A 19,880-nucleotide genomic window follows, 5' to 3' on the forward strand; every position below is an offset into this window, starting at 1 on the left:
AATAAGATCTTTATTAAAGGTGAAGGTTATAATTTTTTTCCATTTTAAAATACTTAATCTTATTTAAAATTTAAATTTAAGCCATCCATATGTAGTTTGACTTCCTGAAGAGTATTTGCACTTTCTTTGTGGCTTTTTCAAAACGTTCCTCTGCTTGTATTTTGGAAACCTTGGAAACTATCAGGGGTTGCTTCACCCTATAAAATTTGTCATTTAATGTTTTTTTTTTTTATTTATATATAGATTTATTTTTTAATTGACAAAGTTCCAATTGCTGTCAGTCATTTGGCAAATAAAAAAGAAACAGGAAAACCATTTAAACCTAGTGCATCAGTCTTCATTTGAACCATCTTTACTCTTACTCTGCACACTAATTAGCACTTTTTAATGCAAAATCATAAGAAAAGAAACTAACAGGCTTCTTTCCACACAAAATAATGTTACAATTGCTTTTGTTATAAGTAACACAATAATATAACACATTACTTTTAAAAGTAACATTCCCCAGCTAATAATTTCATATAACTTGCTGTTTCACCAGAACACAAAACTGTTTTTTTTCTTGCGCAACCTCTGGTAAACAAAAAGTGGCCTTTAAAACAATAGTTCACCCAAAAATGAAAATGTAATTACCCCATGCCATCCCAGATGTTTTTTTGTTCAGAACAAAATTTTCAGCTCTGTAAGATCACAAAGGCAGCATAAAAGTAATCAATAAGACTCCAGTGGTTAAATCCATGTTTTCAGAAGCGATGTGAGAAACAGATACATTTTAAAGTCCTTTTTAAACTATAAATTTCAACTTTCAAACAGCCCTCTTAATTGCTCTTCTTTCCCAAGAGGAAATCCCAATCTTTTATTTTTGTTGATTTGCATTCGTTGTACATATCGCTACCTACTGGGCTGGGAGGAGAATTTACAGTTAAAAAGGAATTGATCTCTTTCTCACCCAAACCTATCATATCTTCTGGTGATATGGATTTAACCACTGGAGTCGAATAGAGCTTCAAAGTTTTGGACTTTGTATGGACCTACAGAGCTGAAATATTCTTCTAAAAATCTATCTTCGTTTGTGTTCTGCAGAAGAAAGTCAGTCATACACATCTGGGATGGTATGAGGGTGAGTAAATGATCAGAATGTTATTTTTGGTGAACTATTCCTTCAAGGCCACTTTTAACCATGAGTTAAGCAATTTTTCACACTTGTAATTTTAATTAGGGGATAGCTTTGCTTTTAACCCCCGGTTTGAAGACCTGCTTAAGCAGAATTATGATGCACAAGGTATACAATTTAAATTGCTAACCCAGGGCAGAATTAGAACAAACATTGTAACAGTATTACAAAGTGTGAAACATGGAACAAGATAACCCCTGATTACTTTTTTTTTTAAGCGTTAATTTTTTAAGGTTAACAATTTAAGTGTGAAAAGCACATTTGTTTGTGTGCATTTCTGAAATGTTTGTGTCTTCCCAGGTGTCTGTACTAATGGTGGAAGCTGGCAGTGCATTTAAGCTTGTGTAACTTTTGTGTGTGTGTGTGACTGGCAGGCAGATGTGGCCATGTTAGTCGTAGATGCCAGCCGTGGGGAGTTTGAGGCTGGGTTCGAGGCAGGTGGGCAGACCAGGGAGCATGGACTTCTGGTCCGATCCCTTGGAGTCACTCAGCTTGCTGTTGCTGTCAACAAGATGGACCAGGTGGGTATCCATGGTGACTACAACAGTATACGCTAACCACTGCAATGGCATTCTTGTTTTCATTTATGTATGAGAACTTGGCTACAACCTCACTCCCAGCAGTCTTGCTCATCACATCATGCTGTGTTTATGTGTGCGTTTGTGCAGGTGAACTGGCAGCAAGAGAGGTTCAAGGAAATTGTCTCCAAGCTTGGTCACTTTCTGAAGCAAGCTGGTTTTAAGGTAATGTTTTGTGCGTGCATGGAGGGTGTTTAGATTAATTACCTTCTGCCCCAGTACATTTTGTTTCAAGTTAATCTTTCCTAAGATGATAAAACTTGTTTCGAAAACCATAGGTGTTACTTTCAAGTTACTTTTAAGTGCATGCTCATTCTTGTGTCTTTGCACAAATGTATGTCTGTTTGTGCATTATGATAAAGTGAAGTGTTATCTGAGCTATGACACATCCAGCAACTCCAATTCTAAAGAATTGTACATTTGCACGTTTTGATTCACTTCATCTGACAAAATTTCAGGTATATCACAAATAAAACATTAAATAAAGCTTACAAAACTTTGCTAGCCTTCAACCCAGTATGACTTTTTTTCATTTGCGGAACCTGAAGATAGTTAGCCAAATGTCCATAGTGCTCTTTTTAAGTATATAAATGGATGGATGTCTGTGCTGGTCATTTGTTACAAACAGGAATGGGAGGGTTACTTTTAAAATGTATTCCACTTCAGATTACAGAAAACATGCTGTAAAATGTGATTTGTAATGTAATGCGTTAGACTACTCAAGGTCAGTAATGTAATCTAAGCGCTATCGATTGCTACTTCAGCACTGGTAGATTGTTTCACTTGTTTTGACTTTAAACAAGTTAATAACAATTGGAAAACAATATGCCAGTACAGCAGGACAAAATACACATAACAAAAATACATTCTCTGAAAAAAAGCCTAAATATCTCATGCAGTTTTGCTTCTTATAAATAAAATAAATCGAACTTGTTTTAAGGATTTTTTATATTTTTTACAGAAAAACAATACAAACATTCTCATCAAGAATAAGAATTTTGCAGTACATCTTTACCCTATTATCAAAGGTCTTACTAGAGGAAGAAAAATTATGATCTAACGTGGATTTTCTTGATATAAAATAATCATAATGTAATCATACCCAGTAACAGGTGCATGTAAAATGGCTAGAAATGGCATTTTAGCTAAGCATAAAGCTAAATGTTCTCAACTCAATTTACACTAGTTTCATTTTTATTTCTGCTGCTCCAAACTTACTTCAAACTTACTGTCTGCTCGTGTGAATGTAACACATTTTAAGAAAGTGTTTCACCGCTGTTTAAACGTTCTTTGGATCACATCATATATATGAATGTATTCCATCTGAACAGACTAAATATTAAATGAAACCAATTACAATAAAATGCAAAGTAATCTCTTCAGCAAAAATGTAACTTTTGATTACTAACTATTTAAATGGTAACTAGTGGAATACATTTACAAAGTTTTGGGATTTTATATACGTAATCATGTTACTGGGATCGCTGGCGCATTTGGCTGCCACTCCTGTCACTGTTTAAATGTTTATTCATTTATTTTACTGGTAGCACGGATTTTCGGAGTCTCGGCTTGAAGTTCTACATTTTATAGTCCGAGCACTACTTTATTTATTCTTCATTGCGATGTGAGATTACCGTTTAAACTTTGGAATGCTGTTATTTTCTGTGAGTTTCCTACGTTGGTCAAACCTGCTGTCAACCCAGGATTTACGTCTCTTTGATGGATGTGGGTCCTTTCATGGCTTTAAGGCACACTGCACGGCAGCTACTGAATTTAAAATGGAACTATTATTTGCCGAAAGACACTCATGAACATTGTCAAATCAATGGAATATTGCATCCAAAACACGTTTTGTCTCTTCGTCTTCGACTGCTATCTCTTTTCCACTGTTTCAGTGGAAAGCCAAAAGATTTTGATTTTAACAATTTGTCATCACTTGCATGTCTGGAGGTTTCCCCGTCATCATCTCGGTTTCCGAGTCTGGTTAACACATGTTCTGTGAATAGCAAGGCTCTGCTGTTATCAGGCATTATATGAAGGCTGTTTGTCATAAAATAGAGTGAAAGTGCCATCTTTCTGGCCTGAACGTGTATTACCAGGCTTGGAAAGACATGACATACATGATTACAAAAAGAAATCAGATCGGCCAGATCCTGTTATTTTTCTGAAATAATTGTACATCAAAATAATCCAAGACATCTTTTCAATACTCTTAATAATAGATTGCACAAATGTAATTGTTCCACCACCTTGCCTGGTGGTGGAACATGTTTAGACTTTTTTAGCACTAATGAAAAATATTCTTGCTACCACATCTTTTTTCAGTTTCATTTCTCAGGCTCGTCTAGTTTATCCGGCACACCTCTCTCAAATTTCTCTCAACTCCACCATGTTACTTTAAGTAATTTCAGTTTGGTTTTCATAGTACAGAAATGGCTCTAGTCAAGGTCACTAATGACTTGTTCCTGGCTTCAGACTTGGGCTCTTTTTCTATTCTTATCCTTCTTGATCTCTTTGCTGCTTTCGACACTGTTGATCTCACCGTTTTATCCACCCATCTTGAATCTATCTTTGGTCTCTCCAGTACTGCATTTAACTGGTTCAGGTGCTTTCTCTCTGATCGCAGGCAGTTTGTCTCTCTAGGTGGTTACAGGTTTGAGATTGGTTTAGTCCAATCTGGTGTCCTACACAATTTTCAGCCCTTTACTTTATAGTATTTATATTTTTCCTATTGTTCAGCTTTTAAGATCAGGGTCTTAATTATCATTTCTACGCAGACGTCATCGGTATAAACTCATTCTAAACCTGGTGAAAATAACTTGGATGGCTCAACATTTTCTTTGTCTTAACAGTAATAAGACAGAAGTCCATTGAGAGCTTAGTTTTGGAGTTTCAAACTAAAATCTGGGTTCCCTTATGACTCAATCCACTTGACATTGCGTTTATTAAGGCATATGGGAGTGCCTTCATACATGACCTATTTGAAACCTGTCTACAATAATGGCAAGATTCTAATATTGGCTATGGTGTTAGAGCCCCGCCTGCTTTGGCATGAAACTGACCGCTATAAAAACTGGTGCACAGACACCATTTCCTCAGAATTTTTTCCTTCAAGACGGCGATCTCTTGTCTCGAAGCCCTCTACCCTTCTTTGAGGGGTATTTGTATTTGTGTGATATAAATTATACATCTATACTGTATCTAAAAGAGTTGCTTACGTGTTCGAGTCTTTCAAGATGTCGTTCTGTATGTGTTCCTTGTGCACTGAAACTTGTTTCAGAAAGCATTGAGATTTTAGGCGGTGACATCCACCGTCATTCCATTAGGTCTCTTACACATGAGACCTCTTCAAAGCTGGCTGAAGTGCCGTTTACCGGATGTGTTTTACGCCAAGGACACATCGCATCACTATATCCCGCTGCTTTATCACCACGGACAGCTCCTGCATTTTACCAGCAAGGTGTCACGCTGGGGCAAGTGTCACGCAGTGCTTAAAGCCATCGGCTGTATTTCTAGCCTTCAAGGATTTTCAGTCAGAAATATCAAACTGTCATGTCCTGGTTCGCTCAGACAACATGACAGTCGTGTCATATATAAACCGCAAGGCGGAATTCAGGAGACTTCACCCTCAAACTGTATTGAGGATTTGAGAAATATCTGGCAAAGCTGAAATTGATCTATTTGCCTCAGTGTAGAATACCTACTGTCCCCTCTGGTACTCAAAGTTCCAAGTTTTCAGGCAGAAAGTCCCGACTTGCGACTTAACTTTAGTCCTAAAAGCTCTCGCAGGGCCCCCCTTCGAGCCTTTGGACTCTGTTGATTTGCGCATGCTCTCCATTAAGACCACACTACTGCTGACTCTGGCATCCGTAAAATGGGTAGGTGACATGCATGCATTATCAGTCGACAACTCATGTCAAGTTTGGCCCCAGTCTTTCAAGAGCCACTGTCAAACCCAGAAAAGGCTATGTACCCAAGGTCCTGACCACACCCTTCCAAGCGCAGGTGGTTCACCTTCAGACCTTCTTCCCTCCTCCATTTAATTCAGATGAGGAACAATCATTGCATTAGTTATGCCCTGTGCGGGCACTACACGCATACGTTTAGCACACCCCCCAGTTCAGACAGTCTGATAAGCTCTTTATATGCTATGGAGGATGCACAAAAGGAATGTCCGTCTCCAAGCAAAGACTTCTCACTGGATTGTCGATGCAATTACCCTGGCTTATGAGTCGCAGGGCCAGACTTGCCCAATTGGTGTTAAAGCACACTCAACTAGAGGCATGGCCTCCTCATGGCCATGGACGAATGGTGTGTCCTTACAAGACATATGCTTTGCAGCAGGATGGTCCTTGCAAAACACATTCCCAAGGTTTTTTAACCTTGACGTAACATCTCTTTCTTCACAAGTCCTCTGTTTAGAGCATTTGCTATTCATTGGCCAAATATATATATATATATATATATATATATATATATATATATATATATATATATATATATATATATATATATATATATATATATATATATATGCCCTTCCTTTAACTCTTTCCCGCCAGCGTTTTTAAAAAAGTTGCCAGCCACCGCCAGGGTTTTTGACGATTTTCGCTAAATTTAATGGCCCGCAGAATATTTTCTTCCATGAATATATGAAGATGCTATATATCAAAATAAAGATCTGCGCCTCTGCTTTTAGGCAAAAAAAACGATTTTATTTTATCTTCATTTGTTCTTTTTTTTTATTGCCACTTGAACAGAGGTAGGTTTTGTCAAAAACAACATTTCGGACAAAAAGCTGAGAAAAAGGCATTTTTATCAAACAAGTGCTTTAGTATTAGTATGGTGTTCCACTTCACGTTTGAGACGATCGCAGTCTGTTTCGTTGACCAAAGAGTTGCGTACTCTTTCAAAACATGCGCGCAGGTCTTCCTTACCGTATACCACCTAAAACACGGATACCCGGAAAATTCCGTGTTTGGCGGGGAAGCGTTTTTTCATAAAACCCGGAAAATTCCGTGTTTGGCGGGGAAAGAGTTAAGTACGGGCTCCCCATCATTTGCACAACTGCCTACATTCAGGCCATTATAATTCCATAAAGTCACAAGCACTTTATTATTTAAATAAACTCCCTTCCCGACTGGGTTCATAGGGAGTTAATTCATACTATACGACTATAGTTCATATTCCTTATGAGTGATCCCCTCCTGGCCATCACGAGGATCACTCACTGCAGCATTCTGTTCACCATATGCATTAATAAACGCAATGTCAAGTGGACTGATTCATGAGGGAACATCTCGGCTACGTGCGTGACCACGGTTCCCTGAGACGAAGGCAACGAGTCATTGTGAACGCTAGCCGCACTACAAGACTCAGAGTTCTTGAGGCACGAGCGATGCGCTCCTTGTTCCGAGTCAGAAATTCTGAGGAAATGGTGCCTGTGCACCTGTTTTGATAGTGGTCAGGCGGGGCTCAAACACCATAGCCAATATTACAATATTGGCTTTATTGTAGAGAGGTTTCAAATAGGTTGTGTATGAAGGCACTCCCATTTGCGTTAATAAACTCAGTGTCTCGTTCCCTTCGTCTCAGGGAACAGAGGTTACTTTCGTAACCGAGACGTTTTATATTTGATGCAAATTTTTCATTTGATCCACATGTAAAAAATACTGTTTTAACATCCTTTTATCACCTCAGAAACATTGCAAGGCTGCTCCCTATGTTATCATTCTCTGTGGCTGAAAAGCTAATCAATACTTTCGCCTTCTCTCACATTGATTGATCACACTCCTATCTTGGAATTCCTTCACTGGCTACCTGTCAGGTTTTGTGTTTTAAATTCTTATGCTTTAAGATTTTAACCCCATACACTCCAAAGCTCGATCTCCGCTCCTCGAAATCTGTTTTTATAACACTTCCTCAGGCTCTGTGAGTGACGTGGCCTTCTCTTCTTATGCTCCAAAACTATGGAACTCTCTACCCTCAGAACTTGGAGAAGTTGATACTATTGTTTTCAATTAATTAATTACTATCATTTTATTTACTGTGTTTTATCATTAGTTGTTTTGAGATGCATGATTTTTTTCTATTTGTATTTTTTTATTTATTTATTTGTTTTATTATTTTCCTTTCTATATAAAGCACATTTATATGTAATGCATATTCAAAATGTCATTGTTTTTGCAGGATTCAGATGTGTTTTACATCCCTACAAGTGGCCTTTCAGGAGAGAATCTGACCATCAGGAGCAAAGTACCGGATCTTACTGCCTGGTACACTGGGCCATGCTTACTTGAACAGATAGGTGTGTGTGTATTTGATCCTTAAAATATGCATGTTTTGTGTATGTGTGCTTTTCAGTCTATTCATGTACATGTGTGTGTTAGTGTGTAAGAATGTTGAATTCTCTTCTGTGATGATAACCACAGCAGCTCTTGTCTTGTGATCTGATTGGCGGTAGAGCTGTAAGAATCCTCAGCAGTTTTACTCTGACTCACCAAAACTTGATGAGGCAAACAGAAAACCTTAAAAACACTGCAGCTTTCCTCATGTCTGTGTTAATTTCTCTTGATCTCTCTTTCTGCAGATGCTTTTAAACCTCCTCAGAGGTCAGTAGAGAAGCCGTTCAGACTCTGTGTGTCAGACGTCTTCAAAGGTCAGCATGGGAACCGTCATGAATGTTGAAATGTATATTAATGTACTTTGTCCTGTTAAATGTATATGGAGTGTAAAGTGTCCTTGAACTTGTTGAAAGGCGCTATATAAATAAAACATATTATTATACAGAAAGATTTTGTACCACAAAATATACAAAAATCAAATTGCACAATGTAGATCAACAGTAGCCCCATAAAGTGTTTGGACACATTTTCACACTTAAAAAAGTGGAATTGATTGCAATTAAGTAGCAAAGCAAGTGGTAAAAACATGATGCTTGACCTTTTCTCAGAACTAACTTCACTTTTCCTGGTCACTTTTGCAGTTATTTTTAACCAGCTGGACCCAAGGTGATTTATAGTGGAGATATGAAGTTAGTTCCCCTCAAGTTCACATAAGTACCCTAGCAGAGTATCCAGAGTTTTTGATTGTTGTGTATATATATATATATATATATATATATATATATATATATATATATATATATATATATATATAAATAAAATGCTGCTTAGTTTAAAATTAATAAGACATTTTTAAATAAATAATTAATAGAGATAATTAAAGATTATAGGTTTATCAAGACTTTCATACATTTAAGGTAACGCTTTACAATAAGGTTCCATATATTAACAACATTAGTTAACAATGAACAATACTTTTACAGCATTTATTAATCTTGGTTTGTTAATTTCTATATACTAATACATTTTTAAATCAAAAGTTTTTTGTTGACATTATTTAATGAACTGTGAACTAACAATTGTATTTTTATTAACTAACGTTAAGCAATATTAATACATTCTTAACAATATATTGTTCATTGTTTGTTCATGATACCTAATGCATTAAGTAATGTTAACAAACAAAACCTTATTGTAAAGTGTTACTATTTTTAATTGTTTTGATGTTAAAATATTTTCTCTTATGCTAGTATTCAGAAACAATTATACAGTAAGTAAGCTATTTGTAATCTAATTTCTCAGAAAAATGTAAACACTGGCACTGGTGTTAGTTTGGGGCAGGGCTAATCTGTTTGTCCAGCCAATGGTTTCGGAGGAGTATGTTTGGGAAACCTCTGAAAATAGTCATCATTTTAGTAATTCTATTTGGTGACGTAACCAAATTACACACTTCACTTTTAAGTGTCCAAGTACTTTTTGGGGTCACTGTATGTAGTAAAAATTTATTTCAGTCTAAAAACAGTGCTGTTGCTGCTTGTATGTTTTAATCTTAAAAGGGAAACCCAACCATGAAACAGCCTTATTTCTGCACTCATACACTGTTTCGCACCGTACCATCATCACTCGTTATAAGTTGAGAAATAGATGGTTTATATTGATAAGTTGAAGCGTCTCTCTGTTTTCAGATCAGGGCTCTGGGTTCTGTGTGACAGGAAAGATCGAGGCTGGCTTTATTGAGACAGGAGACAAGGCACTGGTCATGCCACCTAATGAGACCTGCACTGTGAAAGGTAGACATGCATTCATCAGATTTTTCATCTAGAAAGATGCATTGCTTTACAACGGAACAGCCACTGTTACCACCTGCTGACAAGAAATGTGACGGCACCCTCTTCTGGTGGGTTGTATATGTTTTTCTCTCTAGAACTCTTGTAGTTGACATTGACATGGATATATATATAAAAAAACATTATGATTTTAGATTAGAATTTCTGTATTTGCATGAAGGGAAGTGTAGGCTGGTTCCATTTTAGTTAAGTTCTCAACTTTTCCCCTTCACAAGTTAATTTCAGCGGTCATACATCTGTGTTCTCCTGTACTGTGAGATATAAAAAAAATTGAGAAAAAGGAGTGTAGATCATCTTGTTTTTGAGACTGTTAATAATGTTTGTGGATCTACACACCCTGAACCGGTAGAGTGCAGTGATTCCATTTCTTTAAAAGCACAAATTTCCCAATCAAACTCTCTGAACTGTGCATGCATAGAAAATATAATACAATTAAAAACGTAGTCGTTGGAGGTTAGCATGTCATACTGCAGAACATTTCAAGGTGTGAATTATGTGTTTAATAATGCTGAAAATCTGTCTTTCTGTTATGTGGAGGTGTCAAGCTGCAGGACTGAATACGTAAACATGGAAGTAGTTTACATAAATATAAAAAATGTAATTAATATTAGGAGGTAAAATGCTCCCTCCTCCTAATTTAACCGCTTGGTCTTAAGTTTTGTTTACCTCCTGTTGTTGTTCTCTTTAGTGAGATTTTCAAGGAGATTGCTTTGCGAGTCAGTATTTATTCCATTCCATTTTTGGGGCAATGTCAATTCATGACCCTTAATTTTTAAGTAGATCTCTGTTAGATAATGTCTCTAACTTTCCACATTCTTTATTTTGATATGTTACTGTATTTCACTATTCAAGATGAGGACAGGCATGCCATAGGACAATAAACTTCTATATTTTTATTTGCTAAAACTTTTTTCCAATTTTAATAGAGACGTTTATGGATGAAATCTGTGTTATTTGCAATCCAGCCAAATGATGAAAATAGAGAATAAATTGAATGCAGTTTTTCTGTAAGGTCTGTGATATGACATGTTGTGTGTACTGGCCATTCACTCCTCGTCTGGAAACTGTTTTAAACTTGTTTTCACAGTTTTACCTATTTTGGATGCTTAATGCAAACTTTTATTTCTCTGTAGGGATCACCCTCCATGATGAAGCTTTAGACTGGGCAGCTGCTGGTCATCATGTCAGTCTGACGGTAACTGGCATGGATATCATCAAAATAAAGTGAGCATGCAAACAAACATTGGTGTGGAAAACATTCCCTTCCTTTGATCATACTACTGTATATCATAACATTTTGATTGCATAATATTTTGTGTAATTGCATAATTCTTATACCCAATAAATAATTTTTTAAAAATCAACATACGCTAATGATTCTGTATAATCATGTTTTCGCGTCGCTCTCTTCTCTCTGTAGTGTTGGATGTATATTCTGTGATCCCAAAGAGCCCATCAGAGCGTGTACAAGGTTCCGAGCAAGAATTCTCCTCTTTAATATAGAAGTTCCGGTTACTCAAGGCTTCCCTGTGAGAAAACATTAACTTTATCTCACTGCATTCAGTTATGTTTTGTATTTCTAGTATATAAATATATCGGTACATTTTTATGGGTGATGTGCAAATGTATTACAGGTAGATTGTATGATACCTTTGGAAAGTTCAAAGGTATTTTGTTAATTATTTTATAATTATTATGCATGCAGCTTTTATCACCTCATACTAATTGAGGCTGCATGTTTTGAAAAACTAGATCTTTCCCTTATTCCCTGCATTCATATACATTTTTACTAAAATCTTGATTTTAGAAAAGTTCATGGACATGTTATGCTTCAATTAGCCTTTTGTATCAACTTGTTTTCTGTTTTCGTGTCTTTGATTCTCAGGTGCTGTTGCATTATCAGACAGTCAGTGAACCTGCCACAATTAAGAAGTTAGTCAGCATATTACACAAGAGCAGTGGAGAAGTTCTCAAGAAGAAACCAAAGTAAGTGTGTGAAATGGATAGATGCTATGGTAGTGGAATCATATTTGTTAAATGCCACACAGGGGTTTTAGTTTAAAGGAATATTTCACCTGAAAAATGAAAACATGGAAGTAAATGCCAAATACATTTAAACTCCGTTTTTCACAATTCCTGTCATTTAATCTTAGAAAACATTCCCTGTCTTAGGTCAGTTAGGATCACTTCTTTATTTTAAAAATGTTTTGCCTATTCCTCCAGACAGAACTGGTGTAACTGGGTCAGGGTTGTAGGCCTCCTTGCTCGCACACACTTTTTCAGTTCTGCACACACATTTTCGATTGGATTGATGTCAGGACTTTGTGATGACCACTCCAATACCTTGAATTTGTTGTCCTTAAGCCATTTTGCCACAACTTTGGAGGTATGCTTGGTGTCATTGTCCATGTGGAAGAACCATTAGCGATCAAGCTTTAACTTCCTGTCTGATGTCTTGAGATGTTGCTTCAATATATGCACATAATTTCCTTCCCCATGATGCCATCTATTTTGTGAAGTGCATCAGTCCCTCCTGCAGCAAAGCACCCCCACAACATGATGCTTCCAACCCCATGCTTCACAGTTGGGATGGTGCACTTCAGCATGCAAGCCTCACCCTTTTTCCTCCAAACATAACGATGATCATTATGGCCAAACAGTTACATTTTTGTTTCATTAGACCAGAGGACATTTCTCAAAAAGTAAGATCTTTGTCCCCATGTGCACTTGCAAACTGTAGTTTGGCTTTTTTATGGCAGTTTTGGAGCAGTGGATTCTTCATTGTTGAGTAGCCTTTCAGGTTATCTCCATATAGGACTTGTTTTATTGTTGATTATGGATACTTGTCTACCTGTTTCCTCCAGCATCTTCGCAACGTCTTTTGTTGTTGTTCTGGGACTGATTTGCACTTTTCGCACCAACCTACATTAAGTTCTAGGAAACAGAATGCATCTCCTTCCGTAGCGGTATGATGCTGCATGGCCCCATGGTGTTTATACTTGCATACTATTGTTTGTACAGATGAACGTGGTACCTTCAGGTGTTTGGAAATTGCTCCCAAGGATGAACCAGACTTGTGGATGTCCATAATTGTTTTTCTGAGATCTTGGCTGATTTCTTTTGATTTTCCCATGATGCCAAGCAAAGAGACACTGAGTTTGAAGGTAGGCCTTAAAACACATCCACAGGTACACCTCCAGTTCAGTACACCTCCTATCAGAAGCGATTTGTCTAAAGGCTTGACATAATTTTCTGGAATTTTCCAAGCTGCTTAAAGGGACAGTTAACCGTGTATGTAAACTTCTGACCCACTGGAATTGTGATTTAGTCAATTAAAAGTGAAACAATCTGCCTGTAAAAATAGTTGGAAAAATTACTTGTCATGCACAGAGTGTAGATGTCCTAAACGACTTGCCAAAACTATAGTTTGCTAATATTAAATCTGTTGAGTTTTTATGACTTACACCTAAGTGTATGCAAACTTCTGATTTCAACTTTAAGTATTCAGACCTTTTGCTATGACACTTGAAATTTAGCTCAGGTGCATCCCATTTCTCTGGATCATCTTTGAGATGTTTCTACACTTTTGGAGTCCACATGTGGCAGATTCAATTGATTGGGCATGATTTGGAAAGGCACACACCTGTCTAAATGAGGTCTCACAGCTGAAAATGCATATTAGAGCATAAGCCAAGCCATGAGGTTAAAGGAACTGCATGTAGAGCTCAGAGACAGGATTGTGTCGAGGCACAGATCTGGGGAAGGCTACAAAAAAAGTTGGCTGCATTGAAGGTTCCCAAGAGCACAGTGGCCTCCATAATTCTTAAATGGAAGAAGTTTGGAACAATCAGGACTCTTCCTAGAGATGCCCGGCCAAACTGAACAATCGGGGGAGAAGGGCCTTGGTCCTGGTTGTTCCAACCCATTGGTCACTCTAGTTGAGGTCCAGAGATCATGTGTGGAGATGGGAGAACTTGCAGATGGCCAACCATTACCGCAGCACTCCACCAATCTGGGCTTTAAGGCAGTGTGGCCAGACAGAAGCCTCTCCTCAGTGCAAGACGCATAAAAAAAAAGGACCTTAAGGACTCTCAAGATTCTCTGGTCTGATGCAACAAAGATTGAACTGTTTGGCCTGAAAGAAACCAGGCACTGCTTATCAACTGCACAATACCATCACAACGGTGAAGCATGGTGGTGGTAGCATCATGCTGTGGGGTTGTTTTTCAGTGGCAGGGACTGGGGGATTTGTCAGGGTTGAAGAGAAGCTGAATACAGCAAAATACAGAGATTTCCTTAATGAAAACCTGGTCCAGGGCACTCAGGACCTCAGACGAGGCTGAAGGTTCACCTTCCAACAGGACAATGACCCTAAGCGCAAAGCCTAGACAATGCAAAAGTGGCTTAGGGACAACTCTGAGAATGTCCTTGAGTGGCCCAACCAGAGCCCAGACTTAAACCCAATCGAAAATCTCTGGAGAGACCTGAAAATGGCTGTCTATATTATATATATGTTTTTATGTTTTCTTTAAAATTATACCAAATGATTTACCCTCTTTAATTTGGGCATGCCACTGAAACAAAAAATCTTTAAAAGCACCTTTATGGCTTACAGGGTTAAACCAATATAATTTTCTTTTTTAGAACACAAAAGAAGCTCTAAAGAATGTTAGTGCTGTTCTTTTTCATACAATGAAAATATACAGTGATCAGGAGCTGTCAAACTCCAAAACGGTAAAAAAAAAAAAAGTTACAACTTGTTCACTATATTCAGAGTCTTCTATATTCAGAGAACTTTGTCTATGGAACAGACCAAAATTGAAGTCGTTATTCAGTTAAAATCTTCCCCTCCGCTGTATCTCTATATCTTATTTGCTATTCCACGCATTGCTTTTGGATACATCAAACCTGGTGTGACTCGTATTGATGCAGCAAGTTTGAATTTTGGGGGTAACCATTCTTTTTTTTCTTCTGTTTAGACTTGTGATTTAGGAAAAGGGTCTTAATGTTGTACTTCTGTTGTGCAGGTGTTTGAGTAAAGGACAGAACGCAGTGGTGGAGATTCAAACACATAGGCCTGTGGCTCTGGAACTTTATAAGGATTATAAAGAACTGGGTCGATTCATGCTCAGATATGTGGGCTCGACTATTGCTGCTGGAGTCGTCACAGAGGTAAAACGTGCTCTGAAACAAATACAGACCTTGAAAAATATACAATGTCTTGTATCCATCAGCATTTCTGGACATTGCGTCATAACAATTTAACTTGTTAATACTGTTGATGCTTATCCTGTTGTAGATCAAAGAATAAACACCAGTCTGAATTGGATCCATCAGAACATACTGGATGAAATCTCTGAACAGAAGTGCAATTCCTCCTCGGAGCATACACAAAAACAAAGTGCATACACACAAAGATACCCTTTAGGCAACCTGATGCTAGCTGCAGTTAATTTTACAGACAACACACACCTTTTCAAAGGCTTAATGTTGTGGTGTGAGTGAATGTCTTGTGTCTGAATTGCTCTTCAGCTTTCAAAATTCAAATGAACTGTGTAATAGACCCACATTTCCCTCAAAATCTTTTAACTTAATACCTCTTAATGATCCATACACTTTAACACAAAATGTTTACCTGTACTTCCATCCATTCGTTTATGAATCTTCGATCAACAAACTCAACAAATTTGTATTTTATAATGTGACATTTTCTTTTAGATCGTTGTAAATTTCAACATTTCTGATGACCGTGTGGTAGCAATATGGGACATTTAACCTTGGTTCATGTCAAAGGTTTTAAAGATTTAATAAAAAAAAATATTTAAGGGTGTATAGTTGAGGGGACACGAAAAAACAAACAGAACAATGCTGGCTGCATGCTCTCAACTCCATTAGTTTCTCATAAGAGCTGCACGGACAGTGTGTGTATTATACCTGCTGTTCAATTGTCACTACATCTTTTCAGTCGTTTTCTGGAAAACATATGTATTGAGAATTAAATAAACTTGGCAAGATGATTAGTGGAGAAAGAGATGTGGAGGGGATGGGAAAGAATTAAATGAGGCATAAACTCATCTGGGAATCTACACAGATCTGCCACAACATTAAAACCACCTACCAAATATTGTGAAGGTCCCCCTCGTGCTGCCAAAACAGTGCCAACCCACAATTGTACAGAGTGGTTATCTGAGTTACTGTAGGCTTTGCCAATTTGAACCATTCTGGCCATTCTCTGTTGAGAGATATGGGTCAGGAGCTTCAGTTAATGCTCAGTTAACTTTTTAATCAACCATCAGAATGGAGAAAAAAAAATGTGATCTCAGTGATTTGGACCATGGCATGGATTGTTGCTGCCAACTTCTGATTTTCTGGGATTTTCACGCACAACAGTCTCTAGAATTTACTCGGAATGGCGCCAAAAACAAAAAAACATCCAGTGAGCGGCAGTTCTGTGGATGGAAATGCCTTGTTGATGAGAGAGGTCAACAGAGAATGGCCAGACTGGTTCAAACTGACAAAGTCTACAGTAACTCAGATAACCACTCTGCACAATTGTGAGAAGAATATTATCTCAGAATGTTATTCTGAGATGCAGGTTGGCGCTGTTTTGGCGACACGTGGGGGACCTACACAATATTAGGCAGGTTGTTTTAATGTTGTGTCTGATCGGTGTATAATCAAACTTTCTTTAAGCTTCTGAAGGACATTATTGTATCTGACTTATTTGATCTTGACATTAATATTAAGGTGTTTTAATTTAAATAACTTTTTGTTTGGGTGTATTGAGGCTGAAGTTTTTAGATCCGGGAAAAGCTTCATCAGAAAAATAAAAATCACTGTGGAAAACATGAGTGTCTGTGTGTTGACAGCCAGTAAATAAACTGTAAAATAAAATTTGTGTACATGTATTTAATCCCCAGGCAATTTTAATTTGTGCTAAATAAATGATTATATATGGACAACCATTAAGAGTAATGCTGAATGACCTTATTTGAGGTGCAAATCTCAATTATAATTTTCCACTTCTGGTAAAAAGTGCTAATTACAAATTCTCATCACATCTGTTTAAATGTTTGCTGATAAGGAGTTGTTTTCTTCAAAGGATGCCATATGAAAGTGTGGAGCTGTAATTTTCCTTTACACTGGCTGATATTTAATAATAATTGACTTTTTTAAAGAATGTTGTTAAAGACTGAGACTAAGTTATAAACTTGAGGAAATATATAACAAATATCGATGCTTTAAAATTTCCTAGGTTAAAGGGATAGTTCACCCCAAAAATTATCTCGTTTACTCATTCTCATGCCATCCCAGATATGTATGATTTTCTTCAGCTGAACAAAAAGATTTGTAGAAGAAAATGTCAGCTCTGTAGGTCCATACAATGCAAGTTAATAGTGACCAGACATTTCAAGCTCCAAAAATCTGATAAATGCATCATAAAAGTAATCCATATGACCCCAGTGGATAAATGTATGTCTTCAGAAGTGATATGATAGTGGGTGAGAAACGGATACATTTTTAAGTCCCTTTTTACATATAAATATCCACCCTTGACCAGCCCCAATCATTTGGTGGCAATATGCGTGAAGAATGCGAATTGCCAAAAAACAAAAAATGTGAAAGTGAGATTTATTTGTAATAAAAAGGGACTTTTTTTCATTCGCACCTATCGTATCTCTTCTGAATATATGGGTTTAACTACTGGAATAATATGGATTACTTTTATGCTGCCTTTATGTGCTTTTTTAAATTTCAAATTTCTGGTGATCATTCACTTGCATTGTTTAGACCTACGGTGCTGAAATATTCTTCAAAAAAATCTTGGTATTCAGCAGAAGAAAGTCACATCTAGGATGACATGAGGGTGAATATATGATGAGAGAATAATTTTTTTTGGCTGAACCATCCCATTAACAGAAAGCAAATACATTGATATGTTATTGATTGGATGCTGCTTTGACCCCGCCCACCACGACAAGCCAGCGGATTTGCCTATATTTAACATTAGCAACAAGACTGAAAAATATGGGACGTACTTGACTTTTTACATCTTATTTTATGGCTCGGCTCTGAGGGTGGCTGACTTGATTCAATCCGGGTAACAAAATACTTATTTTCCTAAATGTTCCATTGAGCTTTAAGAAGTCCTACTTTATGTGCTTTTCCATGCTGCAGAGTTCGACCTATTCCCAGTGCACTAATCACAGACCTGTGGGAATGTGACATTAGCTCTGCTTTAAACAAGCATCAAAGGGTTTTCTGAATTACCCTCAAAGACAAGTTTTCCTATCCTTTAATTTCCTGCATCTCTACCTACAATGGCATTTAAGAGGAAAAGTCTTTGTGTCCATGTTAATTCTACTTATAGATGTAGAGGGTCCTTTCTTTTACTTGGCAGGTCTTTCACGATTGGCTCGACTGTTTTCCTGAGGAATCAAATTTATGGGTTTGGAAGTCCATCCACTTTCCTACTCTTAAGTCTTTCTGCTCTGTCTTTATGTTGTTCTAATTTTGTGATGCTTATTTATGAAAATGTATAATAAGCTTCACTTCTTGCCTTTTTGTCTTGTTATCTGATCGTCTTTGCTAGAACTCTTTAAAAAAAAAAAAATTCAATGAGCTTTTCAAAGTTACTTTCATACATTATCAAACAATATGTTTCTTTTAATGTACTTGGAACTAGTTCAAGTTAGAGCAGGGTCTTTTCTGTGCATATAGAGGCCCTAAGTGAAATTCTATGCCCCCTGGTGGCTCAAGGCCCTAAGTGGACACTTATACTGCTTATAACTAGAAACAGCCCTTGTTTAGAGTAACAGACACTACAGTGTCAATGAAACAATTGTCTATGACACACAGTGTGAGGTTCATGCTTAAAAATTAGTTGATACTTTAAATGATGTATTTATTGTCACCTTTATTGAGGTGTTTCTCTCTTCCCTGAGAAAGTGCCCTAAAATACCTCTCTCAATGACAAATAGACACAAATATGCCACAAGAGAGCACTTCACTGGTTTTTCAGCAGATAAACTCAATGAAGAGAGGTTATCTGAAGTTGTAGAAAGTGATCTGACGCCTGTTGCATTGAGGACCTGCAGACAAATAAAGTGGGTCTGAAATTAAGTGTTTTTGGATTTCCTGCCAGCAGCATGTTTAATTATTTTTTTTATTTAAGTGAGGATGGTAGACTTACTTCAACCATCCATGTCTAATGTGCCCTTCATGTGGAGTCTGAAATATCGTAGTTATGAGTTACGAGCACATAAATGGCCAGGTGAAGTTGTATTTTAGTTGAAGTAGAAGTGTGGAAAAAAGCAATCCACTTTAAAATGACTAACTACTCTAAAATTATAATCAGATTACTTTGTGGATTGCTCCATTGAAAATTAATCAAATTACTTTTAAGCTTAAAAACTTGTAAAAAGAAATGATCTGCTCAAGAAATTCAGAATAATTTCTGTTTTTTACTTGTTCATTGTCGCACACACTTTAGCTGTCACAGAAATGCAGACAGACGTATACACCGATCAACCACAACATTAAAACCTCCTGCCTAATATTGTGTATCATACCGCCAACCCACATCTCAGAATAACATTCTGAGATAATGTTCTTCTCACCACAATTGTATAGATCGGTTATGAGTTACCATAGAACCAGCTCATCTGGCACCAACAATCATGCCACTCTCCAAATCACGTAGTCACATTTTATCTATATTACACATTAATATTATTTTTCTTTAGAAATATTTGTAACCCAAGTAATGAACTTAAAAGTAATTACTTTTGTTAAAAACCAGTAGCTGTAATCTGATTACAAGAATTTAAAATCTAATGGATTACTCTACATTTTTGACTATAAAGTAATTTGATTACAGTGACTAATTATTTTGTATTTGGATTACACGCAAAACTGAGTTCATGCAACATAAAAG

The 19,880-nt window shown here is 37.0% G+C and overlaps 1 protein-coding gene across 3 annotated transcripts in view; it reads left to right on the plus strand.

The window, feature by feature from the left end:
• The window catches only part of hbs1l (HBS1-like translational GTPase), a 55,374-nt gene extending 38,476 nt beyond the window's left edge, over positions 1-16,898 (plus strand). For 2 of the 3 annotated variants that reach the window (XM_052091285.1, XM_052091288.1), the window contains 11 exons: positions 1,549-1,695; positions 1,843-1,917; positions 7,942-8,059; positions 8,342-8,410; positions 9,782-9,886; positions 11,077-11,167; positions 11,364-11,472; positions 11,578-11,610; positions 11,829-11,929; positions 14,971-15,115; positions 15,243-16,898. In XM_052091285.1, the coding sequence (XP_051947245.1) occupies positions 1,549-1,695; positions 1,843-1,917; positions 7,942-8,059; positions 8,342-8,410; positions 9,782-9,886; positions 11,077-11,167; positions 11,364-11,472; positions 11,578-11,610; positions 11,829-11,929; positions 14,971-15,115; positions 15,243-15,254 (1,005 nt within the window). In that variant the 3' untranslated portion in view covers positions 15,255-16,898. The remainder of the gene's footprint in view (positions 1-1,548; positions 1,696-1,842; positions 1,918-7,941; positions 8,060-8,341; positions 8,411-9,781; positions 9,887-11,076; positions 11,168-11,363; positions 11,473-11,577; positions 11,611-11,828; positions 11,930-14,970; positions 15,116-15,242) is intronic. The other variant, XM_052091286.1, reaches the window with a different exon arrangement.
• The last annotated feature ends 2,982 nt before the right edge of the window (positions 16,899-19,880 follow it).

Source organism: Xyrauchen texanus, chromosome 25 (assembly GCF_025860055.1).
Source record: "Xyrauchen texanus isolate HMW12.3.18 chromosome 25, RBS_HiC_50CHRs, whole genome shotgun sequence".
NCBI classification, from domain to species: Eukaryota; Metazoa; Chordata; class Actinopteri; order Cypriniformes; family Catostomidae; genus Xyrauchen; species Xyrauchen texanus.